This window comes from Prionailurus bengalensis, chromosome F2, assembly GCF_016509475.1.
Source record: "Prionailurus bengalensis isolate Pbe53 chromosome F2, Fcat_Pben_1.1_paternal_pri, whole genome shotgun sequence".
Lineage (NCBI taxonomy): Eukaryota > Metazoa > Chordata > Mammalia > Carnivora > Felidae > Prionailurus > Prionailurus bengalensis.
This window is the reverse complement of record NC_057353.1, coordinates 16,304,504-16,318,821: the sequence shown is the minus strand read 5'-3', so window position 1 is coordinate 16,318,821 and position 14,318 is coordinate 16,304,504. Positions and strand designations below refer to the sequence as shown.

General features: G+C 39.8%; 1 protein-coding gene across 2 annotated transcripts in view; it reads left to right on the top strand.

Moving 5' to 3' along the window:
- The first annotated feature begins 2,173 nt into the window (after window positions 1–2,173).
- Window positions 2,174–14,318, top strand: part of PDE7A (phosphodiesterase 7A) — a 127,369-nt gene continuing 115,224 nt past the window's right edge. For both annotated transcript variants that reach the window (XR_006300468.1, XM_043601160.1), the window contains exon 1: window positions 2,174–2,873. Coding sequence is in view for 1 of the 2 variants with exons in the window: in XM_043601160.1 (XP_043457095.1) it covers window positions 2,736–2,873 (138 nt within the window). In the remaining variant the exon portion in view is untranslated. The remainder of the gene's footprint in view (window positions 2,874–14,318) is intronic.

Genomic DNA, 14,318 nt, shown 5'->3' with positions numbered 1-14,318 from the left:
AGAAATTTGCAAGATTTGAGAAGTGGAAGTGAAGCACCAGCCATTACACTTGGTAGGTCCATGCCAGGTCCCAAGCACTGCTGTAATTTTACACATGATTTGCTGACTCACCTTACTGGCTAGGGGAGGAGCAGGGCCTGCAGCTCCTCTAGCTTCTCTGTCTTAGATGAGGCATGTGTACAGCAAATCTCTCTCTCTCTCTCTATATATATATATACATATACACATATATACATTCATACATACATACATATACATATCACATATCTTCTATTGGTTTTGTATTTCTGGAGAACCCTAATATGCTCCCCAATACTGTAAAGAACACTGAGAACAGTTGAAGTTCTGATCTTGAGATACTGCATGGTGTGGTGGAAATGCATGGTTCTGAAATCACACAGAACAAAATTCAGTGGCACAAATGACTTATGGTCTTGGAAACTGATTCCTCATCTGTAGAATTGGTATCAAATTTTACGTATGTGAATATTGTGAAGGGTTAAACATTATATGTAGAATACCTGTCATGGCTCACAGTGGGTGCATAGTAAATGTTAGCTCCCCTCTCTGCTGAAGGGAGATGCACTGTTTAATTAGTGCCCTGAATCTTATCAAATGATTTAATGGAAGGGAGTCTCTTAAATGTTATTAAATGTGACAGTAATTTGGCATATACAGTTTTATATGACACAAATACCATCTCTGGGTGTTTAAATGTATACAGATTTCAAACATTATTTGAGGTTAGTTCTGCCACTATTTTGAGTAAGATCTAGGGCAAGTTATGTTTCCCTAAACCTAGTTTCAACTTAGTATTATCCCATGGGGTTTTTGTCAGAACAAGAGAGAGTGCTTAGCTTAATCCCAAGCATACAGCAGATGCTCAATATATCTACTAGATATTGTGGGAGTAATTAGGGTTTCCAAGAGGAGTTGGGTCAGTTGTTGCACTAAAGGGGAGCTTGCCATCTAGTGAAGACAATATCCATGAAACCACAGGGGAAGTTATATTTGTTTTAATAGTAGCACACAAGTAGAGAAATAACCAAGGAAGAGGTAAAGTTTTAAGTGATGTAAAAGAAACAGATGCTGTGGAAAGATGATAAAAAGTCTTGCAGACTTTTATTGATTTATGGAACCATGAGCAGTGGATACCTGATATCCTCAGTAATGATCTGCCATCTTGCCAGTGGCTAGTCATAGCAAATAAGTGGAAGGGTGGGTGCCCTGAGAGCAGAGCCGAATCAACAATTTTGCCAGCAGGAAAGAGCTTGTTCAGGCCGACATCCCAGGGGCTGGAATGCATTTGAAACAATGGATTGCAGTTTAGGGAGAAATTTGACAAAATGAACCTGCAAATGACGTATCCAACTTACAAAGCAGGTCAAGAGCTCTTTACTCTCTCTGCTTTCTAAAAATCAAAGCCAACAAACCAAAACAGTTTTGGTAAAAGGTCATGCAGGATCCTTTTTTCCTTTGTCTTCTCAGTATCATCCTTTCTTTCTCATTTTTTCCAGTGCATACTCTCACTTCTTCTTTCTCGGTCTCGGTGTTTCCCCACCACCCCTCCACCCTCACGTCTCTCCAGCATTCTCGACTCCTCTCTTCTCCCCTTGGCCCGGGACAGCCCTGGGGCCCGTACCTGCCTGGGGAGAGCCCCAGCCGGGCCCCGCCAAGGGACTGGCAGTGACGTAGCGGGGAGGATGGTGCCCGCGCGGTCCGCTGACGTCACTGCCGCAGCGGTCCCCAGCGAAGCCCAAGAATGGGAATTCAAGGAGGGAAACACAGCGGTGACCCCGCAGTTAAGGCTGAGCGCTGCCACTGCGCCCTGTGCTTCGGGTCTCTGGGGTCAGAAGGCCCGAATCTTGCTTGTAGACAGGCTGAGCCCACCCCACACCCTCAGCGCGCTCGAAAGCAAGAGTTTAACGATAAGGGGAATGTCCCCAAACGGTGGGGCCTCGTGCGCACGCGCCTTGTGTGGAGGGCAGATAAGGGAGAGCTGGGCGGGGGCTATGGGTTGAGGTTGGTAGGAGAGGAGGAAGGGGGGCAGTGTGTGGCGGGAGGGGACAGTGACCGAGTGCAGAACCGGAGCGAGACGGTTCACCCCCACCGCCGCTAACCCGTCTCCCAGGGCGCTGCGGAGGCGCGGGGCCTGCGGCGCGGCGTCGTGACGTCAGGGTGGCGGCGGCCGTGGTTGGCGCACCGTCCGCGGCTGCAAAGTGTGAATTACGCCGGGCTCGCGCCGGCGGCGGAGTGAAGTCAGGCTCCGGGGGAGGGGAGGGGCAGGACGGTGGCGGCGGCCCGAGCTGGTGGCTGGTCCCAAGACCGTGCGACCTGGGTCTCGCCGCTGGCTCCAGCCGTCTTTTCTTGCACCGCTTTCTTCTGTCTTTTCTCCACTCCTGCTCTGCTCTGCCCGGACCCGTTCCTCCCGGCCGAGGAGATCTGGGGCGGCAGGGTTCCCTCTCCCACTTTGCCTGCGCTGCCCCCGCTTGCACCCCGGAGCCGGGCGCGCGCCGGTCCTCGTAACTGTCGCCGCGGCCGCCGCAGCGTCTTCCCACCGGCGGCCCGGGCGGAGTGTTGGGGTGGGAAGGCGTGAGCGCGGCTTCCCGGGGTCGGCGCCCGCCCTCCCTGCCCCCGCCTCGGCCCGGCGCCCCCGAGCCGCGGCCCCTTCCCAGCACAGGGGCCGGCGGCCGCGGCTGGGCGGGCGCCGCGCGGGGGCAGGGCGGGCGTATTCAATGGAAGTATGTTACCAGCTGCCGGTGCTGCCCCTGGACAGGCCGGTCCCCCAGCACGTCCTCAGCCGCCGAGGAGCCATCAGCTTCAGCTCCAGCTCCGCGCTCTTCGGCTGCCCCAATCCCCGTCAACTCTCACAGGTAATCGCCGGCGCCGCCGCCACCGGGGCCCCACACTTGGGGGGCTTCTCTTTTGTTTCCCTTTTCCCACCCTCTTCCCACCTCCGCGACACCCCTGGTCTCCTAGCCATTTACCCCAGACCCAGCGTGGTTCATTGTTTAGAGATTTCTACGCTGGCCCCTCGATTCGAGAGCCTTTTCTTTTATCCTCGGGCTTTACACCCTGAGTGCCCCGGCCTTCTCCGACCACCCCCACTGCCAAACCGGGTGGGCTTTGGAGTCCTTAAGACCTTTCCCAGGCCCGCCCCCCTCCATGCTCCGTGGTTTAAGCTTCAGGGATGACTCTTTTCCTCAGATCCAGTCGACGTCTGGATCTGAAGTCGGGCCTCTCTAACCTTAGTTGTGGCCCTGGGCACACCTGTCCCCCCTCCCCCATACGCACACCTGTGCCGCGTTTGAGCCTTGCCTACCCCCAGCTCCCGCGCGCCCCGTGGCGTTCGGATGGTCCTGCGGTTCTCCGAACAATAGGCCAATTCCTCCTCGGTGTTCGCCAGCTCCTATTCCGTGGATGGACCTTAAGTGCTTTGAAAAAAAAAGTATCGAGAGTGCTTCTCTGAAGCTTAGGTTTCCGCAAAGTTGATAGCCAGGTTTTTAATTTGATAAGGAGATTTTAGGAGAGAAACTCCTAATGAGCACTCACAGGAAGACTTTGTTTTGAATGGTCCAATACCAGTTGCTCCTGAGAATTTCGGTTTTTTCTTTGGTGATGCTGTTGGCTCAACTCCTTAGTTCTGGCTGATTTTGATTGCCAGATTTAAAATAGGCAAAAAGAATTTTGTTTACATTTGAACTAAGTGCCCTCCATTTCTGCTTTCAGAATGTTAAATGTTCATGATCAGTTTTTAATTTAATTCAATTATTTTTATTTTTACTATTGGTTAATATTAGTATCTTTTATGGAACATATTTTCTCTCTCCAATTGTAAATATCCTGAGCCAGGTCTGTATTTTTCTTTTAAACCGGTAGTGTGGATAGTACCTCGTGGAGATTTTGCTTATGATAGGTGTGTCCAGTATTTGCCATTTGCTTCTTTGCCTAAATTGTAGAGAGAGCAAGAGACCATTTGGATTTTTCTCTGAATTGTTTTTATTTAGAATCAGACTTATATCATGGGACAAGATGGTATGCTGATGAGGTCAGAGCCAACTTTAATGGTTACTCTAATAGTTTAAATAATACTGTATTGTTATTTTGAAAGTTAGGTCTCCATGCTCTGCCTTTATAGTACTGCTTAAAGCATCTGCAGGTTCCAAAATTAATGTTGAAGAAACGTTAATGCATTGCTGGAAAAGGTTTTTAATGGTAGTAATTAATAGTTTTTAATCGTAGTAACTTTTTTTCACTTAGAAATACTATTTTACTGTCTCAGATTACAGGCACATAACTGATGCCCATTTCCAGTTCAGTCTGCATAATAAAGGTGACCAAGTAATCAGTTATAAAATTATAAAATACAGAAAAAGTCACTTGTGCTCCCTGAGGAGAAAATGAATGAGAAAGGAGATTCCAAGAGCATTAAAACAAGTAAGGCTGACACCAGGGGTTTTTACCAGTTGTCTTAATTAATCCTCAGAGACCAATTTTAAGCCCTACTCCTCTTTGACTCATTTCCTAGCCTTAGGTTTAAATGGGTAATGGAATTTTAAAAATATGATTGTGGCAGATAAAGCAAATATTGTAGGGCCACACCATCTCTTACTCCTGAAACTTAAAAAAAATTTTCTGCACACCAAATATAGGAACTTATGAAAATTTGGACAGGAAGTTTCCTGAATTTACACTTTTTATCAAATTATTGTTGCTCAACATTAAAATGAAGATAAACTTACCATGGTTTGAAATGGTTACCAAGATTTTGAGTATCAGTTAAAACTAAAGCATATGTTGCTAGTGATTTCTTTAGGGCTAGATGGGAATGTGTAATAGGAAAAAAAGGTATAAAATTTTGGAATCTTATTCAGAGCTCTCTAAAATAAATATTTGGTTAAATAGAACCCTTGAATCTTCAGTTCTTAAGTCTAAAGCTATAGAAATTGTAAAAAACTGAGGTTTTGTAGTTTAATATTAAAAAAACCCACACAACAACCCTGTTTTTATTAAGTGCTAAGAAGTTTTTTCTGAGTTTTTCTATTTTAGAATGTGTTCAAAACTAGCAATCTTTTTAGTTCTTTATTTTCACCATAATATTACTTACCAACTTCACAACACAAGTACTTAATACTTGTTGGATGAGCGAATAAATAATGAAGCTATCTCTGACTATCAGTTTTAAATATGAAAACAATGTAAGGACTTTTATCAGGGTATAGCAGTAATTTATCCAGAACTTGGTTTGGAACTTGTAACTGCAAACTTTAAGAGATTCAGGAAATGAATAGAAGACGGAACAACCAAAATGTAGATTTGAGGATCCTCTCAAAGCCTGTGTTTTAGGCAAAATTTTGACAAACTTGTTTTGCAAGTAGCAGCAAATTTGAAGAGAGTTGGAGGCTGCTTGAGTCAGGTTCACACTGATACCAGCAAAAGTTGACAGCTGACACACCAAAGCTGGGGATCAGAAGAAAAACTCTTCAAAGCCAGCAACTTTTAAAAAAGAACCCTGGGGACATATAGTTTAGGAGCTTGAGTGCTGTACAACACAATAATTATCAGTCAAAATAATATTTACTTGAATCTTTTTAAAAATCGAAAGATTCCCACTTAAAAAAGAAATCTCCATGCCAAACAATGTAAGTGTTGGTGCTTAAATGGATAAGAGTGAGTTATCTGAAAAATTCATTTCTTTGGAGCACCAACTGTCCTAAGAATGCCAAGTAAATGAGGCATTAACTTTTTGTTTTAAACCAGGTCATGTACTACTTTCTTGAAGGTTAATAGGAGTTTTTTGAATTATTTGAAAAAAATCAGGATAAGAGAAGTTTGTTTTGCCATTTTGAGCTATCTGTTGTTGATAGCTGAGGTTAAAGATTTATCTTGCAGAATAAAGTTGTTGTTTAGAAAGAATATTGTGAGAACAGAAATTGTCTTGTTCACTGCTGTGTCCACAGTGCTTTGCATGGGTCGGTGCTCAGTAAATGAGGAGGTTGAGTTAGTGTATTGATGGCACCAACAGCACTGCACCTGCAGTTAATTTAGTCAGATTTTCTAAGCACTGGAGATAAATATTATTTGTGTTAGAAATTTGTGGTCTAGTTTTTAAAATTTATTATAAATCAATGGTATATATTATTACAGAACAAAATATTGGGATCTTTTTCATTGAAGGCATTATATTTTTAGAGCAGTTTTAAGTTCACAGCACAATTGACTGGAAGGCAGAGAGATGTCCCATGTGCTTTCTGACCTGGTGCATGCATAGTCTCCCCCGTTATCAACATCCCCCAACAGGGTAGTACATTTGTTACAATTGTTGAACCTACATTGCTGCATCATTACCACCCAGAGTGCATAGTTTACATTAGGCTTCATTTGGGGTGTCTTTTTTTTTTTTTTAATACAGAAACTATTCCACAGATATTTGCTAAACACCTTCTGAGAATGAGGCTCCTTATGTTGAGTACTAAGAAAATGTAAAGAATTAGAAATTGAAAACAAAAATCACTTGTGATGGGACACCTGGGTGGCTCAGGCAGTAGAGTGTCCAGCTCTTGGTTTCGGCTCAGGTCATGACCTCACGGGTTCATGGGTTCTAGCCCTGCCTTTGGCTCCACACTGCCCTGTGGAGCTTGCTTGGCCTTCTCTTTCTCTCCCTCTCTCTGCCCCTCCTCCACTCACTCTCTGTCTCAAAATAAATAATCTTAAAAATCACTTGTGAGCCTGCCAACCTAGCCATGTTTTTCTTTGATGCATTATATTCCTTATGCATAAACGTTTTTCACTTATAGTGTACATCTCTGTTGTTTTTAGCAGTTCTCTTAGTATATGACAGATTACCAAGGCAGAACAGTTCAAAGTCCCTTGGATAAAAGTTGGTTCTTTAAGGGAGCTTGCAGGATTGTGGTAGGGGAAATAATATGATGTGATGGAATTTATTGCCAGTTACCAAGGTGTAATGAGACTACAAGAAGGTATACCCAAATTTCCTGCATAAATCAGGGGGAACCTCACACAGTAGTTGAGGCTTAGGCCAAAGCCTGAAGATTAAGTAGATAAAAGGGTGCATATAAGGGAAGGAGGATAGAGGATGGTCCAGGTAGCTGTGTAAATCAGCACTATCTAACAGAACTTGTGATGATGAAAAGTGCTAGGTAAGCACTTGAAATGTGGCTTGTCTGACTAAGGAACTGAATGGTAAATTCAGTTTTATTTAAGTAGCTGCATATGGCTTGTGGCTACTGTCAGAATACAGTATAGTTTTATATATACCTAATGAACATTAGTAGTGATGATGTGTGGATCTATGAGTAATTTATTCTCTGAATGTTGAATGTTAGAGTTGTTTCAGGTCTTGGTGTTGTATATAAAACTTTAATACTTTCGTGCATGTTTGTTAGAGTGGGATCACTAGGTTGGGTCAAGAGGTAAGAATATTTTTTGGTTTCCTAGAATGTTCTGTCCTTACTTAGATAAATGATTATCTCTCTTTCAGTATAATATTATAATGATTATGATATGAGATTATAATACTATATAATTATTTAATAAACATTTTATAAATATTTTGTAAACATTTATATAAATGTTTTACTGTGTCAGTAGATGCACTGTGGTATGCTGAGTTTGTTTCCACTTGCAGTAAGCAAAATGGACACTTTCTGAAGTGCTTCTGTGCATTTGCATTTCTTTTGTCAAATTTCATTTGCATATCTTGTGCTCATGTGTAAGGACTGTTATATATCAAATATCAGTTTGTAAATGTGCATTATTCCAAATTACTGTTACCACAGTAGTTGCCTCTTCACAAATCGACATTCAGAAGACAATACAGGGGATAGTGGGAGCAGTTGGTGGGATATCCTGGGAGTGGTTCAGTTGCTGAGACTTTCCTCCCTGTCCATTTCCCTAACACTTGTTTTGTTGGGATCTTAGTTTCATTTTTCTGTTTTCAGAAATGTTTCATACTTTGATTTAAATTTAATACTATCACCTTTGGCTCTTACTTCTGAAGTAATGTATATTTATGCTATACTTCAAATATATGCCCAAACATAATATTAATGTAAATCTATAGTGTATTTGGAGTGTTCTGATTGAGGAGTAGGGTGTTCAAATTGCTAGTTTATAAGTTGTCATCAGGAACACATTTAATGTATGGGATGTGATTTGAAGAGGTTTTAGACCTATGCCTAGATTTTTCTTTGTTGCTATGCTTAGAGTTCCATCAGCTGTACATACTGCCTACCCAAGAATTCTTTTTTAAACACAAATGTCCTGCAAGAGGTAAAATATTACATCCTTTTCAGGAAACAAAGATTAGGGAGCTCATTTTGGATGGAAAGAAGGAGAGGTATTATCCATTCTCTTTGAGGCAATTTGGTAAGACTTCTAATACATTAGGGTAAGTTTCAACCCATCTTTCCTTCCTTTTTTTTTCTTTTCATGAAGAAAAAATTTAGAATAATTTTAGGGAACTGACTTCTTTTCTAGGGATGGGTATAGAGACAAGTTTGGGAAGAGAAGAGCTGAAGAAAGAGGAAGTAGACAAAGCTTAGCTTAATTCAGATTTTTTGCCTGGGACTATTGATAGCCATTTAGTAGGATTAAATATACTTAGGAAATTTAGGTGGTAAAGAACTCTCATTGCATGCAGATCTTAAGGAATTTAATTTTCTGTACTAAAGACTGTGTTTATATAAAATCTAATTTTGTTAGAAGTCGTTTGACTAAAGATCTTTAAAATCTGGGCATTCTTACATTCCCTTTGGCCACTCCAGAAAAGTTCAACAATTAATTTTTAATCTTCTAATTTAGAAACAACTTAAAAGTTTTTTATTGTACATATTGCTTGGATCTATTTGAATTGAGAGAAAAAATTGAGTGTTTATTCTCTTCCTCATTTAAATGGCCTGTTCTTGCCTAAATGTAACATAGACCGTTGATTTTTATATTGTTGTCAAATGTGTCTTTCAAAAGGTTATTCACAAAATAAATGATACTTTTGTATGTTTGCATTCAGGTGTAGTATATGAGGAAAGGAAGTAGATCAGTAGTATGTTCGGAAAGGAAAAAAACCCTACATTTGTAGATGAGTCTTTGAAGCTTGCAGAACTTCATTTCAGCTGCTGGCAGGTACCCTTCCTAATGGACCAGTGCCAGTGATCTTGTCTGCTTGAAATTTTGAAATCAGAAGTGTCTCTTGTCTGCTTGTAATTTTGAGTAGGAATTGTAGGTGACTGCTCCATTCCTCCACCTGCTGGTAGGGATGGCTCTTCATTTTCTGAAGATGATGGCACGAGGGAGGAGAGGATGAAAGTAGAGCAGGGCAGAATTTGGAGAAGAAGATGAGTTGTTAATTGGTTAACATCTACTCCATCGTCTGTGTTTTGGGTAGACCAAGCTCTAGCTCAAGACCATGTAAAGTACTTGACAAATGGTGCTTAATAAAGATGCAGTAGTCTTGCTTCAGTGGTAATTGTTTGTTTCTATTTATTGAATACCTCCTACATGCCAGATACTATAATTAATATTTTTAATCTTTCCAAAAACCCTTTGAGATAAGTGATATTACTCCCATTTTTCCCAAGGAGTAAACTGACCTTAGAGACATTACTACATTACTTGCCCAAGGCATCACAAGAACTTCAAGAGTGTTCCACACCCTCACGTTTAACCTGGCCTGCCTTGTTGGTGAAAGTGAGGTGAATATAGTTAGTCTTTTAGGTTTATGGATTATAGATTTTGTTGGCTCGTGGATCTGGATACGGAAAACAAATTGGATGATTTGAAGTGATAACCTTTACTCTGGTCTTTTCAAATCACATCTGGATTTTGTTCTAGATGCCACTTTCTAGGGGAACATGACTAGGTTAAATCATACTCTGAAATACCAAGATGATGAGGTAATTTGAAAGCATATTGTTTGATATGTGAGTGAAGAAATTGGAGACATTTAGCTTGGAGAAAGGGATCCCCAAGATTTGGGCCAAAAGGATAGGGATAGAAGAGCAGTTGGTGAGAGACGGTAAGAGCGTTGCTGTCTTCCAATATGTGAAGGACTACCATGCAAATGAGAAAAAGGAGGGGAGTTAATTTAGATTTTGTTTGGTTGTATGTTCTTGATTGCTATACCCTGTTTCTACTTTGTGAGGGTTGTTGACAATACACAGGAGAAGATACAAACTTAAAGTTGTCACTTGTCCAAGGTAACACAGCTAGGTAGTGGAAATGGATCAAATCCTAGGTCATTCTGACCTGACCCTAACACCTATGCATTTTCTTCTACTTCCTTTTACAACATGGGAAAATGACGTTACCGCAAAGAGTAGAATGGGATGAATAGGTAAAAGCAATAGGGAAATAGGGAGATCTTGTGTGTAATCACACTAATAAAGAAACAAACTAAAAGAATGATACTTGCTTAAGATTGACAAAGTAAAAAAAAAAAACACACACACAAGTATATGACATGAAGATTATGCTATGCAGTGCTAATAGGATTATAAATTGTAAATTTGCTGACAGGTAATTTAGCAGTTGAATAAAAAAATTAATACTTTGCCTTACTTTTGGGACTCTATCCTCAGCAAATAACTAGAAATGTAGATAAAGATTGATCTTCAAGGATATTCATCACGTATTCATCACTTTGAAAAATTAGAAACAATAAGTAATTTATAAATGATTAAATAAATTATAATATTGTGAGTATTTAGTATTTATTTCTATATTATGTAACCACAAAAATGCTTTGAAAAAATTTAAAGGATATATGATAAGTAGTTTACAAATGATTGACTAAAAGTTAATATTTCTTAGTTTTGCTATATTATATATCCACTAAAATATTTTGAAGAATTTGAAGAATACATAATTGCATGGGGAATTGCTTATAACATAATTAAGTGAAAAAATAAAAACAAACAAACCGAGTATCAACAGTTTATCCCAATTTTGTTTAAAACTAAATCACAAAATATATACATATCTACACATCATGCATACTCAAACAAAATAAAGGAAAAAAAAAGCCAGATGTATCCCCAAATGCTAACTGAAGCTATCTCTGTATGTTAAATTTTAACTAATTTTTAACTTTTTGTTTAGAATTTTGTGTAATTTTACCATTGTTCTTCTGCTAGCATGAATCTTTTTTTAAATCGCAATAATCTTAGAAAATGTGCAACAAGTTGTATTTGGGCCTGGATCTCTGACAGCGATGTCCCGACAGAGAGCAGGGTACTTCATGAGGCTATAAATTGACAACAGCTTGAAAGTACCTGGATAAGGGTATTGTCAAAGGGATTGACTCTTCTGGTTCCTTCCAACTTCATGATTCTCTAATTTCTTTGAGTAACTCAATTATATGCATGACAGGTAATTTTGCATAGCTCTAATTAGTATAAAGTAGTTTAATTCTCTATGAGAGATGTTGAAAAGTAAATTTAAGTGTAATTATTGTTAAAAAAAAAAAAAAAAAAAAAAAAAAAAACCAAAGCTGGAGGTATCACAATTCCAGATTTCAAGTTATACTACAAAGCTGTCGTAATCAAAACCGTATAGTACTGGCACAAAAGTAAACACAGTTCAGTGGAACAGACTAGAAGCCCCAGAAATAAACTCTTGATTATATGGTCAATTAATTGTTGACAAAGGAGGTGACAGTATGTGGAAAAGACAGTCTCTTCAATAAATGGTGCTGGGAAAACTGGACAGCTACATGTAAAAAAAAAAAAATGGCAGTGGACCACCTTTTAACATCATACACAAATATAAACTCAAAGTGAATTAAAGACCTAAGTGTAAGGCCCCAAACCATAAAAACCTTAGAAGAGAACACAGGCAGTAATATCTTTGACATTGGTCATAGATATATTTTTCTAGATATGTCTCCTTAAAGCAAGGCAAACAAAAGCAAAAATAACCTGTTGGGACCACATCAAAATAAAAAGCTTTTGCACAGCAAAGGGAACCATCAGTAAACAAAAGGCAACCTACTCTGGCCCAAAAGCAGACACTCAGATCAATGGAACAGGAATAGAGAACCCGGAAATGGACCCACAAACGTATGGCCAACTAATCTTTGACAAAGCAGGAAAGAATATCCAATGGAATAAAGACAGTCTCCTCAACAAATGGTGCCGGGAAGACTGGACAGCAACATGCAGAAGAATGAACCTGGACCACTTTCTTACACCATACACAAAAATAAACTCAAAATGGATGAAAGACCTCAATGTAAGACAGGAAGCCATCAAAATCCTCTTTGGAGATTTTGGAGAAAGCAGGTAAAAACCTCTTTGACCTTGGCCACAGCAACTTTTTACTCAACACGTCTCCAGAGGCAAGGGAAACAAAAGCAAAAATGAGCTATTGGGACCTCATCAAAATAAAATCTTCTGCACGGTGAAGGAAACCATCAGCAAAACTAAAAGGCAACCAATGGAATAGGAGAAGATATTTGCAAATGACATCAGATAAAAGGTTTGTACCCAAAATCTACAAAGAACTTATCAACACCCAAAACACAAATAATCCAGTGAAGAAATGGGCAAAAGACATGAATAGACACTTCTCCAAAGAAGACATCCAGATGGCCAACCGACACATGAAAAAATGCTCAACATCACTAATCCTGAGGGAAATACAAATCAAAACCACAATGAGATACCACCTCACACCTGTCAGAATGGCTAACAACTCAGGCAACAACAGATGTTGGTGAGGATGAGGAGAAAGAGGATCTCTTTTGCACTGCTGGTGGGAATGCAAGCTGGTGCAGCCACTCTGGAAAACAGTATGGAGGTTCCTCAAAAAACTAAAAATAGAACTACCCTATGACCAAGCAATTGCAGTACTAGGCATTTATCTACGGGATACAGGTGTGCTGTTTCGAAGGGACACATGCACCCCCATGTTTATAACAGCACTATCACCAATAGCCAAAGTATGGAAAGAGCCCAAATGTCCATCAATGGATGAATGGATAAAGAAGAAGTGGTGTGTGTATACACAAACACACACACACACACACACACACACACACACACACAATGGAGTATTACTCGGCAATCAAAAAGAATGAAATCTTGCAACTACGTGGATGGAACTAGTGGGTCTTATGCTAAGCGAAATTAGAGAAAGAGAAATATCATATGACTTCACTCATATGAGGACTTTAAGGTACAAAACAGATGAACATAAGGGAAGGGAAGCAAAAATAATATAAAAACAGGGAGGGGGACAAAACATAAGCGACTCTTAAATATGAAGAACAGAGGGTTACCGGAGGGGTTGTGGGAGGGGGGAGGGGATAACTGGGTAAGGGGCATTAAGAAATCTACTCCAGAGATCATTGCACGATATGCTAACTAATTTGGATATAAATTTTAAAAAAATGGTAAAAAAAAAATAAAGCAACCCACTGAATGGGAGAAGATATTTGCAATATGCTCTAATAAGCAGTAATATGCAAAATATATAAAGAACCTATACAACTCAGCACCAGAAAACAATCTGATTAAGTAATGGGCAGAAGACCTAAAGCAACATTTTTCTGAAGAACTCCTATAGATGGCCAACAAACATGTGAAAAAGTGCGCAACGTCACTCATCATGAGGCAAATGCAAATCAAAACCAATGAGAGATCACCACACACCTGTCAGAATGGCTAAAGTCAAAATGATGAAAAATAATAAGTGTTGGCAAAGATGTGGAGAAAAAGTAATTCTTGTGCACTGTTGGTGGGAACAAATTGATGCAGCCACTGTGGAGAATAGTATGGAGGTTCCTCAAAAACTTAAAAATAGAAATATCTAACAATTACACTACTTGGTATTTACCCAAAGAAAACAAAAACACTAATTCAAAAAGGTATACTGTATGTTTATTGCAGCATTATTTACAATAACCAAGTTATGGAAGTAACCTAAGTGTCCATCAATTGATGAATGGATAAGGAAGATAACACATACACACACGATACACACAGGAATATTGCTCAGCCATAAAAAAGGATGAGATCGTGTCATCTGAGACAACATGGATGGACCTAGAATGTATAGTGCTAAGTGAAATAAGTCAGAAAAAGACAAATACCATATGATTTCACTCATATGGAGTGAAATAAGTGGAATCTTTTTTTAAGAAAATGAATAAACAAAAGATAGAATCAGACCTATAAATACAAAGAACAAACCTGGTGTTTGCCTGAGGGGAGGGGCATAGATGAATTGGACAAAATGGGTAAAAGGGAGTGGGAGATATAGGTTTCCAGTTATAGAATGAATAATTCTTGGGAATAAAAGGC